The sequence below is a fragment of the Peromyscus leucopus genome, chromosome 7 (genome assembly GCF_004664715.2).
Source record: "Peromyscus leucopus breed LL Stock chromosome 7, UCI_PerLeu_2.1, whole genome shotgun sequence".
Lineage (NCBI taxonomy): Eukaryota > Metazoa > Chordata > Mammalia > Rodentia > Cricetidae > Peromyscus > Peromyscus leucopus.
The window spans coordinates 61,074,947-61,102,891 of record NC_051069.1 but is presented as its reverse complement, the minus strand read 5'-3'; the positions used below and the strand labels follow the sequence as shown (position 1 = coordinate 61,102,891).

At 38.6% G+C, this 27,945-nt stretch overlaps 1 protein-coding gene across 3 annotated transcripts in view; it reads left to right on the top strand.

The window, feature by feature from the left end:
* Trpc6 (transient receptor potential cation channel subfamily C member 6) overlaps positions 1–27,945 on the top strand; it is a 105,416-nt gene that overhangs the window by 64,227 nt on the left and 13,244 nt on the right. For all 3 annotated transcript variants that reach the window (XM_037207765.1, XM_028890952.2, XM_028890954.2), the window contains exons 3-8: positions 1,224–1,406; positions 4,471–4,635; positions 17,180–17,396; positions 22,778–23,011; positions 25,724–25,988; positions 27,165–27,360. In XM_037207765.1, the coding sequence (XP_037063660.1) occupies positions 1,224–1,406; positions 4,471–4,635; positions 17,180–17,396; positions 22,778–23,011; positions 25,724–25,988; positions 27,165–27,360 (1,260 nt within the window). The remainder of the gene's footprint in view (positions 1–1,223; positions 1,407–4,470; positions 4,636–17,179; positions 17,397–22,777; positions 23,012–25,723; positions 25,989–27,164; positions 27,361–27,945) is intronic.

Below are 27,945 nucleotides of genomic sequence, written 5' to 3'. Positions count from 1 at the left end.
ATAAGGAGGGAGGAAGGTAGGGAAGAGGCTAATGAAGATGTGAAGAGATGCTGTGCAGAACGACAGCAGTAGTTTGCAGTCATTCAAGCCTGCATTCTAACTCCTTCTCGGAAGAATGTTAATTCACTGGGTAATACAGTACCACAGTAAAGGCTTCTCCACGGAACATGGTTTTGTGTCTCACTGTTTAACCTGCACTGGCCTGGCATTCACCACCCCTCTGCTTCTGTCTCTCAAGTGCTGGGATTACAGGTACCCCCACACCCAACACACACACACACACACACACACACACACACACACACACACACATACACACTCACACCCGACTAAACTTTTTCTTCTCTAAAGAGAATATCAGTTTTCAGAATCTGTACATAGATCTTATATTTTGACCCTGTGCTGAATTCATAATAAGAATAACAATTCATTAAAAAGATAATTGATGAGCCAGTTGTTGTGAAACACAACATCTGTATTCCCAGTGCCTGAGAGGTGGAGGCAAAAGGATCAGGGATTCAAGCCATCTTGAGGTACTTGAGAATTAGTCTTAAAAAAATAAAAAGAAAAGAAAAAAAAAAAAAAAGGAAGGAAGGTCCAGGTAAGTGTTAAATGCTCTGAGTCTCAGGTGTGTCAACACAGCACATAGTCTTCCAATGTTCTATCAAGCATATATTTTATAACTTAATGGTGAAATTATACCATATAGGACAGATCTATGCAAAGCAAGGTAGTCATGTTGCGGGGAAAGCTGGCTGTTTTATCTCTCCCAGATCAGGTAGTGAGTTTGGCACAACAAAATCCTTCAAAATAATTTTAGTGATTCTTTGGGCAAATATCATTATTTTAGAGTCTCAAGAAAAATCTTCATGGTGACAATGTAGCTCAGGGGGCAGACAGCAGAACAGGATCAAAATGTGTTTAAAATAAAACACAGTGAAACCAAGCTGGGCAGAGGTGCCCATCCTAGACTCAGCACGTGAGCAGCTAATGGGGGAGGATCGCTGCAAATCTGAGACCAGTAGGTTTCATATCACCTAGGCTACAGTGTGACACCCTCTCTCAAAGCAAAACCAAAGCCAGAACAAATCAGGAGTGGCAAACCTAAAACTTGATTTTTCCTCTTGAAATGTACAACCCCCCCCCCAAATATCTGGAAAATTCTGCCAAGCATGGCAAAATGAGCCTCTTCTTCCTTGTTTTAATTGTGCCTATCTTCCCAGAATGACTACAGGAAGCTGTCCATGCAGTGCAAAGATTTCGTGGTTGGTCTTCTGGATCTCTGCAGAAACACGGAAGAAGTCGAGGCCATCCTGAACGGGGACGCAGAGACTCGTCAGCCCGGGGACCTCGGCCGTCCGAATCTCAGCCGATTAAAACTTGCCATTAAATATGAAGTAAAAAAAGTAAGGTCGGGCTTGAGGCCTCTTCGTTGCTTCAGTTCCTCTGGGTGGATATGCAAAGCAGGAAGGCATCTCAAGGAACAGGGAAGCCTCTAGTGAGGCACAGAATGGCACAGGGTTGGTCAGTCTTTAACGCAGAGAATCACAGTCATTTTGCATCACTCGGATAATAACAACAATGACTCCATACATGGAAACCCGAAGGCATTTTCTGTATGAAGAGAACGAACTTAGTTACAGTATTTCAGATGCTTCTATTCTCTAATCAGTCACTAGTTTACAATTTGAAACAGTGGCTTCAATTCTTCTTTTGGTTTGAATCCTAGGATCTTTGTAGAATATTCTTTAGATTCTTTTTTTAGACATTGATCCCTACTCCTCTGACCTCTTTTCTTGGGCATGAAGATTTTTTTTAAGTTGTTTGTATGTATGTATGTGTGTGCGCGTGTGTGTGTGTACGTGCGTGCTCAATGAAACCAGAAGAGGGTGTTGGACTCCCAGGAGCTGCAGTTTCAGGAGCTTGAATCTGATGTGAGGACTGGGGCTGTTCTTCTGAAAGAGGCACAAGTGCTCTTAAGCACAGAGCCATTTCTAGCTACTAAAAAAGGTTTTGTTTTTTTTTAAATAGTTCTTTAAAATATAAAAGCAATATATGTTTATGGTAATTATTCCATGTAAATCAGGTGCCTCTCAATCTGCCCAGTTAAAATAAGAGAGTAATTGACCATTACTGTCTGCTTCCACAAGTTCTTATCTTCATTGTTCTGTGGCTGTGCGGTGTCATTCTACACATGTAATCAGTTATTGTGCAATGATGCTTATTATATTTTTTTAAAACTTCAGTCATAAAGACACTGACCATTTTTATATAGTAGTCATTTTTAAATGATTTACTTGTTTTAAATTTGCAAATAATTCTTGGATGTGAAATTAATATGTTAGAATTTTACTTTATGTATTATTTTATTATATTTATTATATTATTTTATTATATTTATTATAATATAATATAATATTATTTTATTATATTTCAGAATATTTTGTAACTGTTCTTCCAAAAAAGACAGAGGGCTCACTCCCACCACAGTGTGCAGAGACTCACTCCCCCCCACAGTGTGCAGAGACTCACTCCCCACAGTGTGCAGACTCACCCCCCACAGTGTGCAGAGACTCACTCCCCACAGTGTGCAGAGACTCACTACCCCCCCACAGTGTGCAGAGACTCACTACCCCCCCACAGTGTGCAGAGACTCACTCCCACCACAGTGTGCAGAGACTCACTCCCACCACAGTGTGCAGAGACTCACTCCCCACAGTGTGCAGAGACTCACTCCCCCCCACAGTGTGCAGAGACTCACTCCCCACAGTGTGCAGAGACTCACTCCCCACAGTGTGCAGAGACTCACTCCCCACAGTGTGCAGAGACTCACTCCCCACAGTGTGCAGAGACTCACTACCCCCCCACAGTGTGCAGAGACTCACTCCCACCACAGTGTGCAGAGACTCACTCCCACCACAGTGTGCAGAGACTCACTCCCCCCCCACAGTGTGCAGAGACTCACTCCCCCCACACAGTGTGCAGAGACTCACTCCCCACAGTGTGCAGAGACTCACTCCCCCACAGTGTGCAGAGACTCACTCCCCCCCCACAGTGTGCAGAGACTCACTCCCCCCCACAGTGTGCAGAGACTCACTCCCCACAGTGTGCAGAGACTCACTCCCCACAGTGTGCAGAGACTCACTCCCCACTGTGCAGAGACTCACTCCCCACAGTGTGCAGAGACTCACTCCCACAGTGTGCAGAGACTCACTCCCCCCACAGTGTGCAGAGACTCACTCCCCCACAGTGTGCAGAGACTCACTCCCCACAGTGTGCAGAGACTCACTCCCCACAGTGTGCAGAGACTCACTCCCCACACTGTGCAGAGACTCACCCCCACAGTGTGCAGAGACTCACTCCCCACACTGTGCAGAGACTCACCCCCCACAGTGTGCAGAGACTCACTACCCCCCACAGTGTGCAGAGGCTCACTCCCCACAGTGTGCAGAGGCCCCCCCCCAGTGACGTTCTCACGCTTTGCCATTCTGAACAGATGAACTGTACACTTTACTTTCACTGTCTTTGGGATGAACTATCCTTAAGACTCATCTGAAATGTTTTTTGTTTTTTACATAACCTGATCTTTTCCTTATGAATTTTTATTTTAGAAGATTGCTTTTTTGTATACTGACTAGAGTTAACTGCTCTTATATAAAATATAAATAAATATAAGAAAATACATTATTCAAATTAAATATGTGAGAATAAAGAATTCTATAAAAGAATTATAATTGAAAGAGTAAAGGAGATAGCAGGTGTCTCCCAGAGGAGCTGAATGTGTAGAATTGGCACAGGTACAGAATGCTACCTCTGTGGAAAGCACGCCATCCCAGCTAAGTGAAGGGACGATGTGGTTTGCTTTGAACAGTGATTTGAGGCTGGAGAGATAGCTCAGTAGTTAAAAGCATACACTGTTTTTCCAGAATAACCAATGCCAGTTCCTAGCACCATATCAGATGGCTCACAAGCTACCTGTAACTCCAGCTTCTAGCAGGCCTGATGCCTCCCTCTTCTGTCTTCTGAAGGCATGTGGACTCATGCATGCACACATACACACCAGGAACATAGGCATGCACAAACACACACACACACACACACACACACACACACACACGTTTAGAAACAAATCTTCATAAACAATATTTCCACATCTAACCTAGGATGACCTTAATCTTGCTCTTTCTTGTTTAAAAAATTATATAGAATTCATAAAAGCACTTGGGCAAAAATACTTGAGAATCTTTTTATAGTGTTAAAAACCCAAACATTTTCTGTGCTTTGAATATCTGAACTTGTGTACAGAGTGAGTACTGTTTTGATTGATGCCTGCTAGTTAGATGGCTTGTTTGGTTGTTAATTCTAATCACATTTTTCATGGGAAAGTGTAGAAAGACGTATTAGACTCCAGAGACTAGCCTATACTTCACCTGTCTTTAATCAAACTGTTGTGTGCTGTCTCACTGCTAGTTCGTAGCTCATCCAAACTGCCAGCAACAGCTCCTGTCCATATGGTATGAGAACCTCTCTGGTCTACGGCAGCAGACCATGGCAGTCAAGTTTCTCGTGGTCCTTGCGGTTGCCATTGGACTGCCCTTCCTGGCTCTCATATACTGGTGTGCTCCATGCAGCAAGGTATGTCTGTGAGGCCTGCTATCTGTTTGCACTTGAAATTCTGTCCGGCTGGCAAAGTTGTAGCTCCAAAATGAAAATCTGATTGAAGTACACAGGTTTAAATAATCTACTTGTTTGTTTGAGAATGTCATACATGCATATAATGATTTTTGAACAAATCTACCCCCATTCCTTTCTTGTCTACACCACCATTCTGCCCTCCCAACTTCATGTCATGTGTTCTTTTAAAAACCCACTGAATTAATTTAGAGTTGCCAGTGTGTGCACAGGGTTAGGCTGTCTCCTGGAGCATGGGTGCTAGAACACGGGTGTAGGCTGTCTCCTGGGACATGGGAGTAGGCTGTCTACTGGAGCACAGGTGTAGGCTGTCTACTGGAGCATGGGTGTAGATGGTCTACTGGAACATGGGCAGCCTCTCAGTGGCTCCATCTCTGAAGAAAATGTCCCACTTCAGCAGCCATCAATTGCCAATAGCCCTTCAGCTACCGTAGGACTCCATGCCATTCTCCTGCCTCCACCCCAACAACATGCTGAGGTTTCATCTGGCTTGTTTTGTGCAGGTCTTGTGGAAGTTGCACAACTGCTTTGAGCTCACATGCTCAATGGCCCTGTCATGTCCAGAAGACACTGTTGGGCTGCAGCAATTCACCACCTATGACTCAAACACTCTTTTCTCCCTTCCTATCAGGATGATTCCTGAGCCTTGGGAGGTGACAGTGTGTTATAAATATCCTATTTAGGAACAAGCTTCACAGACTTATTCTTTTTAATATTCTAAAAATATTGCTCATTTCCAATGGGAAACAGAAAAAGAAAAAAAAAACCCAGAAAATTCACCTGAAATAAAATACTGTCACTATTTATGTGTGAAATAAAATGTCACTCTATTAAGTTATTTCCTTATTTTTTCTCTAGGCATATAGATACACATAATTTATGCATTTTAACATAGTCCTAGTTTTATTGAGCTCATCTATCAAAGGTTTCATAAAATTCAATCATTATTCCTTTTTTTGTTTTTCCTGAGATATTATTTGAGATAAGAGATATATTTTGTATGTATGTATATATAACCTTATATAACCAGAGAACAAGAGTACAAATGCTATTCTGAGGCGTGTTTTCGTAAAGACCAGCTCTATCAAGGGGAAAATTCACTGGAAATATGCAGCAGCGGTCACCCACTTTCTAAGCATACTCTGTTTGCCCAGGCTTTTGTGAAAACTGGGCCTTGCTTTTCTGGTGAATGTTCAAATAAGACTGAAGAGGATTTTTTTTTGTTTTATTTGTTTGTTTGTTTGGACTGGGTGTTGAATCTAAGACCATGGACATGGCAGGCAAACATTCTACATGGAGCTGCATCTTTAATTCTCTTTGAACTGTTGGAGATGGCCTCACCAAGTTCCCCATTCAGGCCATGACCTTGCAATCTTCCCCTGAAATTGTGCCATAGCTGGACCTACAAGTCCCTCCCACTAAGCCTGGGCAACACTGACTTGTCATTCTGCTAACAGGCACATAGGTTCAGAGGCTGCATTGCTAGCAAACTTTTCTTCGCATTTTTGAAGCCACTCTCTAGTTCTTTGTAAGTCACAAATCTAAGAGGCTGACTGAAATAATTCAGCAATGCACGTCATCTGGGCCATCTCTTCCATCTCTTCTGGGCAGACACATCAGGTAATGAGTGCAGTTTGTAGACACAGGCAGGACTCATTTTAGGCATTTGTTATGAGGGAGAGAACACACATCAGCATTTCCAGCACGTTGTCTTACCATGCTGAGGAACCTCACACTGACTCGTGTTAGGATGCTGCTACAAGGTCTCTTACACAGCAAGAACTTCCTGACTATTTACAATGATGACATTAGGGATTACTGGAAACATGGTATTTTCTCATGAGAGTAAAGTTCATCATCATGGAATTTCCCCCTTAGAAGACATGAGACCAAAACTTGACCATATATAAAGTACACATTGATGACATTAACAATAATAGATTATTAGAAATGATATTTGTAGTGCAGGTTTTCTTATAAAGGTTATATTCCCATTCCAATTGATTGAAAAACATTTACCCCCCCCTCTCTCTCTGTGTGTGTGGTTGTGTGTGTGTGTGTGTGTGTGTGTGTGTGTGTGTATATGTGTGTGTGTGATAGAACATGTTGGGAGATCACAGGGCACCATTGCGAAGTTTCTTCTTTCTTTTCACCCTCATATGGGTTCCAGGGAGTCAGGTCTGAGCAACAACAACCTAAGCACCTTTCCCTGCTTAGTAGTCTTGTTGGCACCATTCCTGTTTTTTACAGGAGTGATAAATTCATTTTAAATTTAATTTTTTTTGTCTGACAGTTTCATATATTTATATAATGAATTTTAGTTATTTTTACCCACCCCCTCCTTACTTTAGTATAAGATTTGAAAGCTCTACATTACTCAATATTTAAAACTCCCCTGGTCCCTTACAGTAATAGTAAAAAATATTCCCCAAACACCCCCCCCCGTAGCCAAATACTAATAAAAGACCTCCAGAATCTTGAATTTTCATGCTAACTTCTAATTCTACAGCTAAGGAAAACTTGAGCATAGAAAAGTTAAGAAATCTGCCCAGAGTTGCAGTTGATAATAGGTAGATCTAGGATTTAACTTTCAGAAAATATGGTTTACAGCTAACTGCTGAATACTATTTTTCAACATCTTCTATTTTCTCTCTCCTTTTGAGTGAGAATTTCTTGCCAGTGTGTGTTCTAACTCTCTTCTGAACACTGGTTGCAACTGTGTCTGTAGTCTGTTATGCTTCTACTGCTCTTTCCCAAGTCTTCAAGAGTTAGAGCAGTGTCTGAATTATCCTTGTTCTCACTCCGTGGCCTTTTGAGCCATGCCCTGAAGCACCGCTCCCAGTGAGGTAGCAGGTAGCTGTTACTCCTCCCTATGACCTTGAGGTACATGCCCCTGGGGCGTGGCCGCTGGGGCACCCTTAAGACCTGGGATGCTTGTATGCTCTCTCTCTTTCCTACCTCGTGGTTTTAGATGCTGAGATCTTGGACCAGGCAGGTCAGCGTGGGACATAGCTCAACTTTCCTGGACCCTACAATAAATCTCCTGTGGTTGTGAGTTAACCCCCAAATAAATTATTTTGCTCATTAAATAGACTCCGTGGATTAATCCCATTATCTGGTACCCAACTCCTCCATGTGGGAGCATGGGTTGGCCATCCACCCCCAACTGATATCTCACTAGGGGTGGGGCTTCAGAACATGGCTCAAACAGCTCCCACTACAGCGGCCATGTAATTGTGACAACTTTTCTAAAGCAAATAATATTCTTTTCTTATAAGCAGTAAGTGAAGATCATGATACCTTCCTTAGCTCCTCAAGCTTTGACTCAGGCCATTTGTGGTTTGCCTCGGGTTTACACATTTCTCCAATTTTAATTGAATATTAATTATCTGATTTCCTTCACCATTTCTTCTTCTCTGGTTATAATTCTTTCTATATCTGTTTTCAGTTCTGATCTATAAACACTGAGGCAAGCATAGGTTAAATATGCATTATCAAAGCATTTTCCTCATATCTGAAGCTGTTTTATTGTCTATTCTTTATCCTGAGAATCATGATGATAAAGTGTGTAGCTTTTCTCATCAGCAATGAACTGAACATTATTATTGGGTCATAGAACTGATTGATTTTAATAGTGAGAGGCATCTTTGGCTAAATTGATGCTTTTATTTAAAATGTTTTAGATTTTCTTACATATCCACAAAAATAAAATTTTAGGAATATATCTTCACAAAGCTCTTGCTTGTCTTTCAGTTGCTCATTGGTGAAAAACTACAAGACTGTGGTAGATAATGCTTAAAGGGAAGCATTTCTTCTAAATTATTTTAAATACATAATTTTTCTTTTGTTAAAATATATTTTTCGTTGAAATAGAATTACATTAATTTCCCCAGTTCCCTTTCTCTCTCTATCCAATCCCAACCACCCTGCCTGAACCCCTTCCATGACCCCACATTTCCTAAATTGGTATCCCCTTTTTCTTTATTATTGTTACATACATTCATATGTGTGCATATGCATATATATGTATACATATGCACAAATATGTAGAAATACTGTTTTGATGGTGGTGGTGTGTGTATGATTTCAGGACCAACCACTATGCATTTGAACCACCAATAAGAGGCCTTATCCCTGAGAGGGGCTGATTCTCCCTCTCCCAGACGTCAATACTTGCCTGTAGTTCTTGTGTACCATTGTTTTCCTGTTTATATAGACACTTCTAGGAAAGGCTGTTTCACAGCAGGCTTTCTGGTGTTCTGACTTTTACAATATTTTTGCCTGGCTTCCATGAAGTTCCCTGAGCCATGGATGCGGGAGCTGTGATGTAGGTGCATCCATTAGGCCTGGGTTCCATGATTGATCTGTTGATTTCTGTGTTGTGTCCAGTTGTGGTTTTCTGTGATGGTCTCCATTTGCTATAGAGTATGGCTTCTTTTGTGAGGGATGGTAGCTACACTTACCTGTGAGTATAAAGATACAATTTAGGATGTAGTAAGGAATAATGATAGTTTAAGAAAGTGGAGGTCATATTCTTTTCTAAACTTCATGACTTATGAAAAGCTATGGAAAATTGGCCAGGTTTCTAGTACCAGGCATGATTTCCCTTCTCCTGAGTGGTCCTTAATTCCAAATAGACAGTTTCTGGTTACCACCAACATGTGAGTGCCACTTATTGGAACTTTATGGATGTCTTGCCTTTCTGGTAGCTGTCATGGTTCATAGATATTGCTGTTTGGTAAGACTGTTTAATTGCTTCCCTCCCTTAGCAGTTGGCAAAAATATTTTACGGTATATGGGAAGCTACATCACAGAGCAAAGGCTTTTCAAGTCAGACCCAGCTTAAATCATCCAAGTCCTGTGTCTTAAGCATGTGCTATTTTCAGGGGTAGGGACCACCCACAGCCCTGAGAGGGAACCAAGGTCTGCATCTCCAATCTATGTTGTTTGGGCAATAGTTTGGACTGCCTTGAGTAAACATTTTAAAGGCAGTTTCTTATGCTTGTTTACTTGGGTTTTTCTTAGTTTATGGTTCTTGTGGAGAGTATTGTCAGCTCAGGTGGCATATTGGCATTATAATTTCCTATATATTGTGTGTATATATAGTGCAATTTTTGGTAAATTAAAACAATATGATTCCTTGAGGCTTCATCAAATATCTTTGGTGTTATCTGTTCTTTGTCTCTTATTCTTCTTGTATTGACCTTCTTCTATCCTCTCCAGTTCAAACCCCCTTTCCAGTTTCCCACTTCGTGTTATTCACATTCTGCTAGTCCCCTTCCAAGATCTCTCCATGGTCTCCTTATACTTTCCTACTTTCTGTGGTTACTCAGTATTTTATACTCACACCTAAGGATTTGGAGCTAGGGAAGGTAGATGAGTGAGAACATTCAACTCTTGTCTTTCTGGGTCTAGATTACTTCACTCAATAGAATCTTTTCCAGATCCATCTATTTACCAGCAAACTGCATGACTTCATTTGTCTTCACATTGTGTATACATACCAAATTATTTTATTATTAATTCATCTCTTTGAAGGACATTTAGGGTTCCATTTCCTGGCTATTGTGAATAAGGTGGTTATGTATGTTGATGAGCAAGTTTATGTGACATAGGATGTCCAGTCCTTTGGGTGTAACCCAAATTTTAAAAGGTCTTATAATAAAAAACCCAGAGCCAAATATCAGGGTGAAAGCTAAAAGATCAGAGAAGCAGAGCAGCCAGCCACTAGTTCTTACCTCTACAAAATCCTCAGCCTAAAAAGAGGGAGTTCCTGTTTCCTCACACCTTATAATCCTTTCTCTGCCCAGACATCAGGCCAGATTAAAGGCATATGTGCTTCCTAGTACTGGGATTAAGGGCATGTGCTGCCACTGCCTGGCTCTGTTTCCATTGTGGCCTTGAACTCACAAAGATCCAGACAGATCTCTGCCTCCTGAGTGATAGGATTAAGGGTGTGTGCCACCATTGCCTGACCTCTATGTCTGAACTAGTGGCTGGCTCTGTCCTCTGATCCTCAGAAGACACAGTATATCACCACATTTCCCCCTTTTTTGTCTAAAATAATAATAGAAGGTTATAACTAATATAAGAAAAACTATATACAATAAGTAAAATAAGTATATACAATATTTACAGTCAAGAACTACATTAACAATGTCCATTTTATTAACATTTGACAAATTCAGAGAAAATACTCCATTTTTGTACCTAATTCACTTTCTATCTTAACTTGTATTACCAGCCAAAAATATCTTTTGATGTCTTCCAAACTTACACACTTTACACATCTTTAGTGAGTTTCTTTTCTAAATTTGTTAAATAGGAAAACTATAACTATCTAATCTTCAACTCCCTCAAAAACCCAAGAAAGAAATAATAATACCTAAGTAAGCAGGAAGTGTAAACAAGCAACTTCCAGAAAATATGAGAAAAGACAGAAACAGCCAGTTGCCTGGACAGTTATCCAAGATTTTTCTGCAACATTGGGGCATCCATCTTTGGCCTACAGGCCTAGCATATCTGACAGACTCATCTGTGAAGACGGATTTTCTAAAGGGCCTTCCTACCTTCTCTTGGCAAGGTTTGGCAGTCCTTTCTTTTGTGTTTTGTTTATCCATTTAAATGAGCTGTATAGGTACAATACCGTGAACAAGATTAGAAACATATGTACAGTATTTTCTAACAAAATCAATCTCAAATTTGTATCTATATATATAATTTGTATACAGTATACAAAAATTCAATCCTATATAAAATATTTAAAACTAGTAGTTGCTTTCTAAAAGTAGATTCAATAATCTACCTTTTTATCTTTTCATATCCAAATTCTTTCTTTTTTCTTTTCAGAGTAGATTTCATTAATCTACCTTTTATCTTATCATATCTGTAGCATCTTTTTTCTTTTTTTTAAATAAGAACCCCAAATCTAATTTCTTTTGTTTAACTTTTTTTCTGACCAATAACAATTAACAGCTTGTAACCAACCATCCTAAACAATGACAATAAACCATAACCCATTGAAAGACAAAACAAAAAAAAAAAACCTATTCATCCTATCTCTTGGGAATGTGGACATTGTGTTCTTAAAATTACTTCCTGCTGTCAGGGGGCAAAGGCATCCTTAGAAAATCTCAAAAAGAAAATTTGGGGTTAATTGTCAAGTCCTGAGGAAGTTTGCTGTATCATTTGTCTAGTCTCTGCATAATTGGAAAGTACAAGGCTTGTCTGAAGTTCTTGCGTAAGTAGTCTGTGAGGCTGGTTAATCTCAGCTAGCTATCTTGAAAATGTCCTGAGCAGTTTGTAGTCCAATGCCAATGTTTGGGTGGTATTTTTCAGCTTAATACCATTACCATCATCCTGATGGAATCGTCATTGTGGGGTCCCATCATATTTTTGGAGACTTCAAATTTGCTGTTAGACATGGTCATGATTCCCTGCAGAAAATCTTTTTCTTGGGACATTTATTCTGGATGACTTGTCGTTTTTCTTCAGATGTCTCATTTATCCAGTGGTCTTCAGATTCCGTAGTTAGATGCTTCCATTTTCCTGAAAGACAAAAACAAAACCCTTCCACAACCCTAAATTTGGAGGGTTTTTTTTTTTGGCAAGTTATATCTGACCAAATGAAAAGCATTTATTAGTTGTATAAGTTAATTTAAATTGAATGGTCATGTTGATTGATGAGCTATCACCTCTTCTAATTAAGAGGTCTCTCTTGTTCAAATTGAACCTTTATCAATTTTGATGGTATCCATAGCTTTTCTTCACCTGTAGAAACAAAAGCCAAACCTCATCCCCATTAAATACATATCCTAATTTTTATTCTGAGGTCATCGCATCTTTAAAGTATATAGGCTGATTTAATTCTATAGTTTTTCCTATTATCCAATGTCTCTCTGAAGCTTCCTTTCTCCTTAGTATTGAGAAAATTCAAAATTAATAAAACATTATGTAATCTATTTCTGGGGGGGGGCATTTGTTACACCTTCCTGTTTATTTAGCATATCATTTAAAATTCAGTTTGATCTTTCTATGACTGCTTGGCCTGTAAGATTGTGTGGTATACCTGCAATATGCTTTATATTGTAATAAACAAAAAATTGTTTCATTTTACTAGAGACATATACTGGAGCATTGGCAGGTTTAATTTGTGTAGGTATACCCATGATGGCTATAACGTCTAGCAAATGCTTGATTACAGGATCAGCTCTTTCAGAACACAGAGCAGTTGCCCATTGAAATCCTGAATAGGTATCATTGATGTGGTGCACATATTTCAATTTTCCAAATTCTTCAAAATGAAACACTTCCATCTGCCAGATTTTATTCCTCTGAGTTCCCTTTGTGTTATATCCTGCTGGTAGTGGAGATTGATTGTATAAAGAATAAATAGGACATTTCCTTATAATTTTCTTGACTTGTTGCCAGGTTATGGAAAAATCAATTTTTAAACTCTTACTATTGACATGATGTTTTTATGAAATTCGGAAGTCTCCAGCACATTTCCTATCAATAGTTTATTAATCTCATCATTACCTTGTGCTAGAGGGCCTGGTAGACCCATATGGGATCAGATGTGAGTTATATATAAGGGATGATTCCTATTCCTGATTATTTCTTGTATCTGAATAAATAACAAAGTTAATTCTGACTCATCAGAGATAAATTCAGCAGTTTCAACATATAAGACCACTCTTTCAGCATACTGAGAGTCAATAATTATGTTGAGAGATTCTGAAAAATCCAATGATACCATCAGAATGGCATATAATTCTGATTTTTGGACAGAATTATAAGGACTTTGAACCACTTTACTTAAATTTTCTGATTTGTAATCTGCCTTTCCTTTTTGATTTACATCTGTATAAAATGTAGGGGATCCAGATATTGGTGTTCCTGTATAATACAAGGCATGATCCATTTGTCTATCTTTATAAGTTGAATTCTGTCTCTTTGGGATATTTGCTGTTAATTTCTCCCCCAAAATTAGTGCAAACTCTTTGCCAAGATTCACTTTCTGCCCATAATTTTTCAATTTCATCCTTAGTTAAAGTTACTATAATTTCTCCTGGGTCTATTCCTGCTAATTGGAGAAGTCTCAATTTTCCTTTTAAAATCAAGTCAACGATCTTTTCTACATAAATTTTTAATTTTATACTCTGTTTATTTGATAGAAATATCTATTCCAATATATCTTCCCTCTGTTTTAAAATTCCTGTAGGAGAATGCTTAGAGGGTAAAATAACCAAAATGCAATTAAGCTTTGGATCCAAACAATCCACATGTGCATCCTGTATTTTCTTTGCCATCAAGGCCAATTCTTTCTCAGCTTCAGCTAATAATTCTCTTGGACTATTTAAGTCCTTGTCACCCTCTAAGGTTTTGAACAAATTACTCAGTTCATCATTTTTTACCCCAATAATGGTCTGTAGATTGGAAATGTCTCCTAAAAATCTTTGAAAGTCATTAAGAGTCCATAATTGATATCTCCTAACTTGTACCTTTTGGGGTTTAAATTTTGTAATCCTCTGTTATATCCTAAATAATTAATAAAATCTCCTCTTTGTGTTTTTTCAGGAGCAATTTGTAATCCCCAACAAGGCAAATTTTTCTTTACTTCTTCAAACATTCTTTCTAAAGTATCTACATTTAAATCAGCTAGTAAAATGTCATCCATGAAATGGTAAACTATAGATTGAGGAAATTGTTTACATATTACTTCCAACAGCTGTCATATAAAATATTGGCACAGTGTTGGGCTATTTAACATTCCCTGTGGGAGAACCTTCATTGATATCTCTTCACAGGCTGAGAATTATTATAAGCAGGCTCTGTGAAAGCAAATTTTTCTCTGTATTTTTCTTGTAAGGGTATTGAGAAGAAACAGTCTTTTAAATTGATAACTGTAAGAGACCATCCTTTAGATAACAGAGTAGGAAAAGGAATTCCAAATTGTAGAGAGCCCAGTGACTGAATAACCTTGTTAATAGCTCTTAGATCTGTTACCATTATCCACTTACCAGATTTCTTTTTAATAACAATTACAGGAGAATTCCAAGGGCTGGTTAATTATTCAATATACTGAGCATTCAACTGCTCTTATACCAGCTGTTCTAAGGCCTGTAGTTTCTCTGTTGTTAAAGGCTATTTCTGAACCCATACGGGCTTGTCTGTTAAACATTTTAAAGTTAAGGCTGTTGGTGTCTTTGAAAGATCAGCAGCTGTTGTGCCCTGTTTTTGTACAGTCTGGATGGTCGGTGACTGTTCTTTATAATACCTTCTAATATTTTTCCCAGAAACATATGTTAGTTTATGGTTTGTTTCTGAGATTGAAGGAATGTTAATCTGAGTATTTCATTGTTGCAATAAGTCATGGCCCCATAGATTCATAACTCTATATGGCTTAAATTTTCTTCTCTTGTCCTCCTGGCCCTATACATTTGACCCATCTTGCACTCTGTTTTACTTGAGATAATGTTCCAGTCCTTAAAAGCTGAACATCTATCTCCTGAAGAGGCCAATTTGCATGCCAAGATTCTGGTGCAATTATTGTTATGTCTGCAACTGTGTCAATAAGACCTTCAGTGATAATGTCATTTATTTGTATTTTTAATTTTGGTCTTTGTTGATTCATAGAAGTTTGCCAAAAAATTGGCTTCATGGTTTCTCCTGAATATTTTGTTCTCTCTTCTATAGCTATTGTATCATCCTGAGCAGTATGTGTTTTGTAATAGGTTCTTAAATTGCTCTGAGAATGGGTTTCACCCATGATGGCATGAAAGGACTGAACTGAATTTGTCATGGGGGCCTGCGAGAGACTTGTCAGGGAGTTTCCTTATAGCAAAGGGAAAGGATTACCTTATTTATCCCTTGTTGATCTACATTTATTAGTCCAATATCTACCTTTGCCACACCTTCTGCACACTCTACAAGGGAGGGGCATTCTGTTGGGATTATTCTTTGAAAAAACATTGTTTCTAGGAACACCCTGCTTACAGTCCCTTTTTAGGTGACCTTGTTTACCACATTTAAAACATCTGACATTACTGTTTTTCTTCAAATCTCTGGAAATCACCTCTCCTATCCAAGTATCATCATGGTCTTGAGATTCAATACTCATTGTATCTTGGATCCAGTCCTCCAAGGGTGCTAAGCTTGCCTTTAAATGGCTTAATTATTCTTTTGCATTATGTATTAGCATTTTCAAAAGCCAGATATTTAATTATTATCTGACTAGCTTCTGAATTTTTTAGCATTCTGTTTACTGTTGAAGACAGCCTTTGTAAAAAATTGGTGAAGGTTTCTTTTGGGCCCTGCATAACTTTTGTAAATGACTCAATTTTCTTTCCTACTTCTTCATTCTGTCCCAAGTATTCAAGGCTGCCATTCGGCATAAAACCAGGGTGTGCTCATCATATAGAGATTGCCTTTCTACACTAGCATAATCTCCTTCTCCAAGAAGTTGATCTTGGGAGATTTCCATACCTAGACTCTCCCACTGCCAAGGCCACATTTCAGACAGAAATTAATCCAATAGTGCAGTGACATAGTAGATTTTACCATCTATCTATTTCATAGGAAGCATTCAGTTTTCACACTAGGCAAGAAATGTACTCTTTGTCACCCAGCAAACAAAATGATGAACCTGAAGCCTGATCCCCAAATGCTGAACTTTAAAGTCAGTGTCCTTTGAGCCTGTGGCTCCAATGTGTCCTGTCCTCTGGGGAGACATTGTGTTGATCTTCATGACTTTTATGCCCTGACAGTATCCACAACACATCAGCATCATCCCAAGTCTGAGCTCCATGTATGTCAGTGAATTACTCAGAAGACAAAACTCAGGGTCTATGCTTTTTAACGCAGATTTGCTTAATGTTTTCACTGATGCTTCTTCCATGCTTAGGCTCACTAAATGAGTTTGCTCCTTATGAGTGTGCTGATGGTGTCCTCTTCATTTGAACCAACATTAACAACACCTCAAGAATTTAAGTGTCCTTTTTCTAAAAGATTTATTTTGTATATGCATCTGTGAGTCTGACATGTATGTGTGAGTGCCTGAAGAAGATCAGAAGATGGCATCGGATCCCCTAAGATAGAGTTACAGGTGGTTGTGAGCCACCCAATGAGGGTGTTGGGATGTAGATTTGGGTCTTATGGAAGAGCAGTAAACAGTGCTTAATGCACTGGGCCATCTCTCCAGCCCAAGAATTTCTTGATCGTGAAATTAGTTTTCAATTATTAGAAACATCAGCATGTAGAAGAGCACGGCCAAAATTTTACAACAACATAAAAATAATTGTTCTGTCACTAATCATAAAAATATATATGGCTATTTTAGGAGAGCATTGAAATATGCAGGTGTTTGTATGTGTGTGTGTGTGTGTGTGTGTGTGTGTGTGTGAGAGAGAGAGAGAGAGAGAGAGAGAGAGAGAGAGAGAGAGAGAGAGAACATTATTAAGATTTTTCTGTTTGTGTGTTGTGGCAGATGGGGAAGATAATGCGTGGACCATTCATGAAGTTTGTAGCACATGCAGCTTCCTTCACCATTTTCCTGGGGCTGCTTGTCATGAATGCAGCTGACAGATTTGAAGGCACCAAGCTCCTCCCTAATGAAACCAGCACAGATAATGCAAGACAGCTGTTCAGGATGAAAACATCCTGCTTCTCATGGATGGAGATGCTCATTATATCCTGGGTAATAGGTAAAGACTGATTTTCTGTCTTGTTCCTTTTTGCAGCCTTAGCAGTTGGACTGAATCATGCTGATTCTCCCACACAATCAGCTATACAAATGTATGCAGTAGGAAAAAGTGTTCCATGCACCGTGACTTTCTTTGTGATCTTACACAGTTGCTATGGTGTCCTTATTACCAACGTCAGTCCCTTCATATGCCCTGTGATAATTGTATTCCCTCTCTCCAAAAGGAAGAAAACCAGCAGTGTACCATTAATCAAAACCACCACCAGTAAGGACAACCTCCCATGTGCAGTTTGGGATGCTTTGATTTCAAGCTTGAAAACAACTGCATTATTTTATGTTGGGATTTAAGAGAAACTAAAACCAGGAGCCACTCATTTTGATTGAAAATTTATTATGTAGCAGGAATTGTTCAAAGCCCTTACCATACATCAGGCCACACAGCCTCTCAGATATCCAATCTTCTATATATATAATAACATCTATTTTATTGAATTATGTGGGCATTAAGTAACTCACTTCCTCAGGTGCTTGTGAAAGATGAGGAATTTAGTTTGAAGCACTATAGGATTTGATTTGTCTTTAGAATCCACTTACACTTGTGGATTGTCACTAAATACAATGCATGTGAGAAAAATATCTCTCTTGGATATTTATGAATAAACACATTCAACAGCTACTGAGCTGTCATTGGGTAATAAGGATACTAAGTTGAGTGGGATGTAGTCTTTCCATTCAAGGAAGTCATCTGGGTGACAAATCAAAAAGTCAATAGTTAAATCTCATTCATGAAAAATGCTACAATTGAGGACTTGTTAAGATACTACAGAAGCACAGATTGGGCATTTAAATATTAGTGAGGTAGGATGCAGAAGGAGCAGGGAAGTCCTCCCTAAATGTCAATGGCACCTTTAATTAAGGCTTTGAGGATAAAGACATGCTAACCAGATCAAGCATTTGGGGGATACGGACACAGAGGCATAGGAGCATCAAGTGTTGAGATGTGGAACTATAATAAGACTGGACCACTTGAAATATTGTGAACTCTTCCTGGCTGGTGTCTGGGGGCTTTGTGGATGTGGCTGATAGAGGTGGGTGGGTAAATGGTCAGAGGGTGATTTCCAGTGGCGGCTGCTGATGGGTCAGAGCACATTTTAGAAATGTCTCAGTGGTTTTGAGGTAGAGGGAGGCTTGAAGGGGTGGGGTTGGGGGTGTGAGCCCAGAGGCTGGGTCCAACTGCAGTGAGCCTAATGACAAGAGTTACCTGAGTTCAGCATCTGTGGGAGAAGACCTGGGAGTGGCTTAAAGGTTAAACTGTGAATAACTTGGTAATTATTATGTGTCTACAGGGAGGGTTGTGTATTAGAAGGTGATTACTGTCCTCTAGGGGCTGGGGGGACAGAGATGCCTGGGGTCAGAATGGGGACCATAAAAAACTGCTCATTAAATTCAATGTTAATTCTGAAATGTCCTAGCATTTCCAGGGATAAATGTCAACTGAGTCATATGAAAACCAACTCCTGGAATAAGTCTGGCCATAGTAGCCATAGATAAATTTCCAGAAATTCTTCACTTTCACATGACTCTTAAGGCCTTGACTGTATGAAATTCCCTCTGGAACTGTGTGAAGTATAAAGAGAAGACGCAAAGGCTCTTGGTACAGAACCTCCCACAGTATGTTAGGTCTGCTCCATCAGCTGTCCCTCTTAGTCACCCAGAGAAGTGCCTGCGGTCATTTCATGTCACTTTTTGGGCATCCTTGTCTTCTGGGCTTCTTCATGTTTGAGCCCAATGGATGACCAGCTGAAATATTAGGAAGTAGTGTAACAATTACAGTATGCTTATTTTTACCTTTGTAAGGTAATTCATCAGCTACTGAATTATTGAAAACTTCTAAACCACTTGATTTCATAGATAGTTTCCCCTTGGTTTTAGTAAAGTAATGATGATCTTGGACACATGGCAGAACCTGACTTTTCTTTAACTCTTTCTTTTCTAATTTAATTGACAAACTGGAAGAGATGTATTCTATCTCTGCTCTATGATGTAAGGGTAAATACTATTTTATAGCCTCTATCTTATTACACTAAGAGCTATGAGGTTTTTTTTAATATATTAGTATAAGTAAAATATACAATAAGGAATTAGAGCACCCAACAGGCTCAGAGTCTCAGATAATTATTAAACTTTTCACTATGTATTTTTTTAATATGGTAAGCATTTCCTATTAGATAAGAGATATCTCTTTAAATACAAGACATAATTTTTAAAAGAAAATAAATTTTATTAATAGTATTAGAGATAATGAATACTCATTTCATTCTTTATCAATAATTATTCTTCATGTAATATATAATTTTTAGTATAGACTTAGATACTTTTTCAATGGGAAACCAAAGCTGAGAATATTGAATATATTTAACGTTATGAACAAACACATTTTCCATGGAAGAACTGCCCTGATAACCTTTGTGTTTTACGTTAGAAATTACCTTACAATGTTTATTTGAAGAGAAAAACAAAAATAAATCAAAGAGACAGCTGTGTCCATGTAGACTATGTGGGCTCCTGGGTCAGTCTCTGACACTACTATCTATTTTCTTGTATTTTCATTCTTGCAAGAAACTCACAGAAGCTTCTAGAAATATTAACGAGAAATAGGCTATGTAGGTCACAGGCCAGATGTGTTTTAGTGTTGGTGGAAAAGACATGGTTTTTGTTTTGTTGTTTTTAACAGCAAGCAAATCTATGTGATTTTTGTTTGATGAAAATTTGAAAAGCCAAAGAGTAGAACTGATATTCCAAGAGACTGTGGCCAGGCAGAGTAACTGCAGACCGATGTTGGTGCAGGGTCTGGCAGGAACACAGGGCAGGGGTTTTGTGTGAGGGACTTCATGTTCAGAAGTCCGAGGATCATTTGTCATTTGTCACCCACAGTGAGTTGCTGAGAAAGCACAAGCGATCCTGGGTTGACTTGAGCAGGGTGAGAGCAGGGTCAGGGCTGTCATTGCTCTGCTGTGGAGATCATGACTTCGAGAGTGACCCCACACGGTGGTCCTCAGAGGATTTGGGGGAGTTTACTTTTCATCATTGAAAGGGATGGAAAGGAGGGCTTCAATATTATAATTTGAGGCTTATTCCATTGGTGGTGGTGGTGGGGCCACTTAGAGAAGAAGGTGAAATATACCTGGAAGTAGGGGCAAGCAGGGCGTTGAAGCCCAAGCCGCCTTAGTTTCACAGGTAAGCATGGCTCTGCTGGAGTCGAGCAAACGCAATGAGCACACAAGTAGGCTGGTCGTTAGAGAAGTTCAATGCAGAGGGAGCTGGCACACTCTCCACTGCTCTAGAGAACAGAAATAGAACCAGCAATTCTCTTTGAAGAGATGGTCCTCACAAGTTGGCAACAGATCAAGTCTCCCTTAGAAGTAGGAAGTCACTCAACCCAGCGCTGTTTAAGCAGTGTGGTCCCTATGGAAAACTCTCCTGCATGGGGGAGAAGCCAGACTACATGTGGACAATTTCAAAGGCCCTTAAGCAACAACCCAGAGGGTGGGATCGGCATAGAGGGAATTGGACAGGCACGCTTCCTGAATAGGTCTGAGTGTTCGCTGTAGTTTGTCAGATGCAGCAAGATACCATTTGTACCAGAAAAAAAGGTGGAGCAAAGGTATGAGGAGAAAGAGACAGTTTCAAAATGACTGGACTGTGTGAGTTCCAATGTCCACTTGGTTCCTGTACATTACTCTGAATCATTGTAATCTTTGTTAAAGTTGGGAAAACTTGGGGATCATACCAAGAACATAGATGTCTTTAGGTTTTCCCATACTGTTTAATGTTTTGGTGTGAATGTGTGTCTTGCACTATTTCCTGTTATAAACTTATAAGTCAATGCTAATGTCCCCTTAACCTGAAATTACCTAACAATAAGAGTAATGACCATGGCATTTTCTTCATTTGGCAGGGCTGCTCAGCCACTGGACTAGCATGTTCTGTGATAGACATGAGATGGATGTGGGAACTGGGGCAAGAGATGCTGAAGGTTAGGGGAGAGGCCTGCTTCTAAGTCTGTGTAGAAGTTCTTTGTGAGAGAAGACTTGAATGAGCTGGTGGATTGTGTTTCTGCACAGGGCTCTAGCAGGGCATGGGGTGTCAGAGAGGACAGCACTTTTAACTTCTTTTTAATCAAGTAATATCCTTCAAGTTAAGAAAGAGGGTGCATGAAAGTTACAAGTAAATCAAAGAAGCAAGTGCTCCAAGTGTTTGTCACAAATGCCAGCACCGTGCTCGATATTTTACACATCTCATTTCATTTGTACATTGTGGTCTTGTAAAGTAGGTACATATTGCATTCTCATTTTGCAACCAACATTCCAGAAAGTCTAAACACTTTGCCAATGACTCTGCAGCCAATTATTGCAGAAGCAAAATCTCACAACCAATGCTCGTAAGTGCTGCACCAAGGTTTTGGAAAAACCATGAAATATTGTTAATAATTTATCAAAAACTCAATCACTGTTAGTGCAGTGATGCAATCAGCCACTGTAATTTCCTCTATTCTTTCAAGATGCTCATTTTAAATTTGTTCACAGATTGCATGCCATTTAAACTTTTGAATTTTACTTGATGGTGTATGTTCTGGTTCCTCAAGACACACATGGACAAACTAAACACATAATATCTACATTGAAAGAACTGTAATTTTATTAAGGAGAATTTTATTGTGAGAAAACAAATGTGGAGATAGGGGAGACAGGGGAAAGTACTCTCAAACCTGGTGCGTATTAAGCCCTGAGGGTTGGAAATGGAAGGGAGGCATCTTTGGTTAGATGTGTCCAAACTTTCATTCAGACTAAGAAGTATGGCAAGACCATTAATCTTTGAATCAAAGTCCCCATCAGAGAAGTCCTATGTGTTCCTCAGTCTTTGTCTAGAGGGGCATACAGTAGGAAAAGTGGAGATGGTTGGATGTCGGCAGGTAGTTCCCATGATCTGTAACCCACAACAATTTATAAGATATCATATCAAATATCTGTATAATTTCATTGTGAAAGTGTGAGCACTTCCATTTTGAGTATGTAGATATGTTGTGCTTAGGATATTCAAAAGAACATCTTAAGTATTTTTCCATGATTAGAAATAAAAGATCAATGTGGTGTTTTTTTTCACTTGAGATTCTTGATTAATTTCATTTGATTGCTTTCAGGTAACATGGTGATATAGTTGGACTGGGTTTCTGGGGGTGGGGAAATTGTGACTGGAGAGGAAGGTAGGGGAAATTTACAGAGCTGTGAATATCAGGTGAGACCTTTCCAATTGTTTTGTCTTCATGGAAGAGCTAAAGTTAGAATGAAATTGAGCTGATATATTAATCCTTTACTGATGCAGGCATGATATGGGCTGAATGTAAAGAAATTTGGACTCAAGGCCCCAAAGAGTACTTATTTGAGTTATGGAATATGCTTGATTTTGGGATGTTGGCAATCTTTGCAGCATCATTCATTGCGAGATTCATGGCATTCTGGCATGCATCCAAAGCTCAGAGCATCATTGATGCAAATGACACTTTGAAGGACTTGACAAAAGTCACACTGGGAGACAACGTCAAGTACTACAATCTGGGTGAGTCTATGTTACTGTGTAAATTACTGAAGGTAAAATATTTTCTTGTAAAGGGGAAGTAGTAGTAGCTTTTTCCCCCCAGTTCACACAAAATCGTTTGTTGATGGCATCTGTATTTGAAGAATAACATCACCTGAAGGTTCATGGTTTCTGCCTCTACATTTGGTTTATCTTCTGCATGGAGACCTTTATTAATGGGATTCATCTCCCATTCCTTCTTAAATCAACTGAATGTACCATATCTTATAATTATGTATTTTTCTGTTGTCTTTTTCTTTTTACTGAGTCTTTGTGTGTGTTTCTCATATAACACTGAGTACCCAAAGAGTCCAGAAGAAGTTGTTAGATCCACTGAAGCTGGAGTTACAGGTGACTGTGAGCTTTTCAACATGGGTTGCTGGAAACTGAGCTTCAGTCCTTTATAAGAGCAGCAATCACTCTCAACTGCTGAGCCCTCTCTACAGTTGCCTATTTTCCTTGTCTATTAAGAGAGTTCACATGAGACAGAGATCCAAAAAATGCTAGTATAGGATATCTGTACTCTGCCCATCATGTCTTCCATATCATGAAGAATTCCCTTCTTTCTAAAGCCTCCAATAAAAGCTCCTACTTTGGCTGCACTTCTGTCTGTAACGATGTAAAGAAAGCAGAGACCATATTGTGTGTCCCTATCTACTTCAGTAAAGTTAGCTCTTTTGCCTTTAAAACTCACTGTGTGTTTGCCTAGTGCACAGAGCTGAACAAGCTCCATTTGGGCTTCTGTAAGAGCAGCTCTTAGTAATGACCGTGGGTTAAATATGGCCTCTTCCTGCAGGCTTTGTCTGAGCATTTGACAGGATCACATGTTGATGGCAGAAGTTCATCAGACATTTCTTTAATTGAACATATTCATCAGTTGTGAAATGTTAAACTAGAAAGAGAAAAGTTCACATGTGAACTATGCATACATGATGAAATGATACTTGGCTTTAAATAAGAAAGGAGATGATTATTGCAAAAGATTATTGCAAAAGCATAATGAATATCATGCTACATGAAATAAAACTGGCATGGAAAAATCTCATGAACTCACTTACATGTATCTCACATAAGCAAAGCATAATGGTGGTAAGCAGGAATGGAGATGTGTGGGCCGGAGAGAACATGCTGTACTCAGACACAAGCGACAAATGCTGATGTTCTGCTATGCAACATGGTGGCTGTAGTTAACCAGTGTACCACACATGGGAAAATTGCTGAGACAGTAAATTTTAAATGTTTTTACCACAGAGAAAAAGTATGTGATGAGGTGATTTATATATTAACTATATTAATTTAATCAGCATGACATGTCAACATATATGACATTGAACTCACATACACATGAGTTTTAAAAGTTTATTTTTGAATGATTTTTTTCTTTTAAGACATATAAAATGTGTCAAAGCAAAATAATTTTTGAAGTCTCTAGGAGACTTCAACTCTAAACCCGATAAAAGGGCAGATGTCATACATCAGAGCTAGGTGGATCCCTGAACTGGATTCTCCAAATTTGTAAGAACTATCATCCAGTTTTCAGCTAGCAGTGGAGCAGGGCAGCATTCTCAATGAGGGGTAGAATGGTGATGATGTAAATGGTTGATCTTGTGGGATGCTTCTGTGGGGACCAGAGAAGTTTTACAAGAAAGAGGGCAATGCCAACCCCATGATCAAAGTCAACATGGTTACTATCCCAGGTTAACAAATGGTGAGCTATTTATTTCCCCAGGGGAAAACTGACTAAGGAAAGGAAATAAATTTCAATATTCACCCAAGTAAAATAATCTCTCCCATAGAAAAGGCTTGGGGAAAATAAATCTATTAATGTTTAACTGACATCTTTGTGGGCTTAACGTCTATATCACGAAAGTCTCATTTTCATTATGGATTTTAGTATTTATTTCAATCCTAGGTTTTTATTTAAGGAGTTTCAAAATATACTCAAAGACATCTATTTAAAGACACTACTCAAAACACTATAAAAAGAAACCATATTCATAAGTTTTGTGTTATCCTTTCCTAATTCCACTTCTCTGAAAATAACCAAATGCAAATTTGTAATCATATTTTCCTCATTCTTACACACTGTTTTGCATTTTTCTTCATAATGGTTTCTTAAGTGGTTTTTGATGGCTTAATGTAATGATGCCAGAAGAAATTATTAATGAATTGTAGAAAAATTTGTGGCAAAAATAGACTTGTTTTACTGACCAATAACCGTATTTCTAGTAGGTTTAAATAATAAGAAATATATAAGCATCAAATGACATTATTTTGTGGTTATAGTTCAAGATTGAACAATAAATGATATAACTTAGTAAGTGCCAGATGTTTCTGAGCACTGTCTGTATGTGAACTTATTGAATTTTCAAAGGCATCTGAGAGCCATGGGAGCAGGGAGAGAGGAGTGAACCTAAGAGGGGTTAATGATTAAGTTCTTTCAGTTGGAGATACATAGCTATCAATAGGGACAGTTGCTCAACGCATCTTCCATGGGTTTGCCAGATTAAGAATTATACCCTGTGGAGAATTCATAGCAAACCATCTCAGTCAGGTTGGAAGATATGGCAGGCACTTGATAAGTTCGTCAGAATGGAGACTTTCACTTGAGCATACACTTATTATTATCAGAAAAGAATTTACAAAGAATAAGCAACCCATAGGAATTACTTGTCTCTGAATATTTTTTTCTAGCCAGGATAAAGTGGGACCCTTCTGATCCTCAAATCATCTCTGAAGGTCTTTATGCAATTGCTGTGGTCTTAAGTTTCTCCAGAATAGCTTACATTTTACCAGCAAACGAAAGCTTCGGACCACTGCAGATTTCACTTGGAAGAACAGTAAAAGATATCTTCAAATTCATGGTCATATTCATCATGGTGTTTGTTGCCTTTATGATTGGAATGTTCAACCTCTACTCCTACTACATTGGCGCAAAACAGAATGAAGCCTTCACAACGTAAGTGGTCCTGGTATTCTGCTTACAGAATTTGATGATGGCTCAAAGGGAGATTTGTTCAATAGCACTCAGTTCATAAGCCCATGCTTTGATGCAGACACCCTCTCTAAGTCTGTTTTAGCAAGTTAGATGTTTTCAGAGTGACTTGTAAGAAGACCAACATACAGAAATCTTCCTAATATAAAATAATGATAACATTTTTTAGAGCTATATTATATGGTAAATCCTCCTACACACACCTTTATTATCGACAATGCACAAGAAGAACAAACTAAAGCTCACAAAAGCTAAACAATGTTCTAGATGTTGCATAAGTGCTGACATTATTACTAAGTAGCATCCACTGTCCTATTCCTCTTTCATGGGGACTGCTGGGACACTGGTGTGAGGACAGCTCTTTTCCTAGTTCAGTTAACCAGAACTTATATCACTGGACAGATTATAAGTAGCAACAGTGACAAGATTATGACTTGCATTCAGCACACACACATACAGTTTGAATAAACTGTGCTGGGATAGATGTCTTAAATGTCAGTGTCTATGGCACATGACAAGTGACATCTGAAGAGGAACCTACTGTTTTTCATATTCTTCTAAAGTGCATTTTTTTCAGTAGAAAATTAAACCAACTGAGTTAAACCTATGAGCTTAACTCTGGACAAATGATTATGCCTAAAGCATCACAATTCTTCCTAGGACATGCCAAAAATTTTGGTGCCATATTTATATTTATATTGTCATATTTCCTTATATATATCATTATTTTCTATTTATTTTGTGTGAATGGAACTACAGATGAACAAGAAACTAAAATGACTCTAACAAGTTGTAATTTTATTAAGTAATTCATTTAAATTTTCTATTGCCAAATCCATCAGTCATTTAAATACCAACATCTGTCGTCATGAACTTATCCCACAGCCTTTAACAAGCGTCTATGCAATGCTAAATCTTAAGCTATGCACTCCATATGCTCAACATTACACCTTTGCAATGAACCTAGAACTGTTGTTTTGCCCATTTTACAGAAAGGAAGTTGAAAATTCAGACAAGAAGATAATTTTCTCATGAATAGCTAATAGTTTATAAGAATATTGAAACCGCTCAAAATTATGATGATATTATTATGTATTAACATCTTTTCTTATATTTCTTTTTCTGTTATTTTTCTCCCAGAGTTGAGGAAAGTTTCAAGACACTGTTCTGGGCTATCTTTGGGCTTTCAGAAGTGAAGTCAGTGGTCATCAACTACAATCACAAGTTCATTGAAAACATTGGCTATGTTCTGTATGGTGTCTATAATGTCACAATGGTTATTGTTTTGCTAAATATGTTAATTGCGATGATCAACAGTTCATTCCAGGAAATTGAGGTATGAAATCCATATGTTCTTATAGCCCATGTCCATGTTTCAAGTATTTTAAGGATCAACTAATCAGTGGAATGAAGTGTACTCTCCATGATTTGTTATTTCTCCACTGTCCATGCTTGCTTGAACAGTGTTGATCTAGGAATGCAGACAGGCTTCACTTTCTTTTAAGTGGAGTATTGATGGAGTATGCTGAATCAGCAGAGGATAAGGGATAGCATAGCACTGTCTAATTTATTACTGTTTCTTAAAACCTAAAACACTGTATCAAGATGAAATTTTATTTTTTTGTGGTGTTTTGTTGTTCTACTTATTTTAGATACAGTCTCATGTAGTTCAGGTTAGCCTGGAGCTTGTTATATAGCAGAGGATGGCCTTGAGCTCTGGATCTTCTAACTTCTACCTTCCAAGTATATATGCTACTACTGTACCTAGTGATGAATTAATGTTTTAGTCCACAATTATTGCTATCAGCCAACTGTGGTGGCCTAAACCTCTAATCCCAACATTTGTGAGACTGAGGCAGACGGAGCAACATGAATTTCAGACCCGCTTGGACTATACAATAAGACTCTATTTCAAAATAAC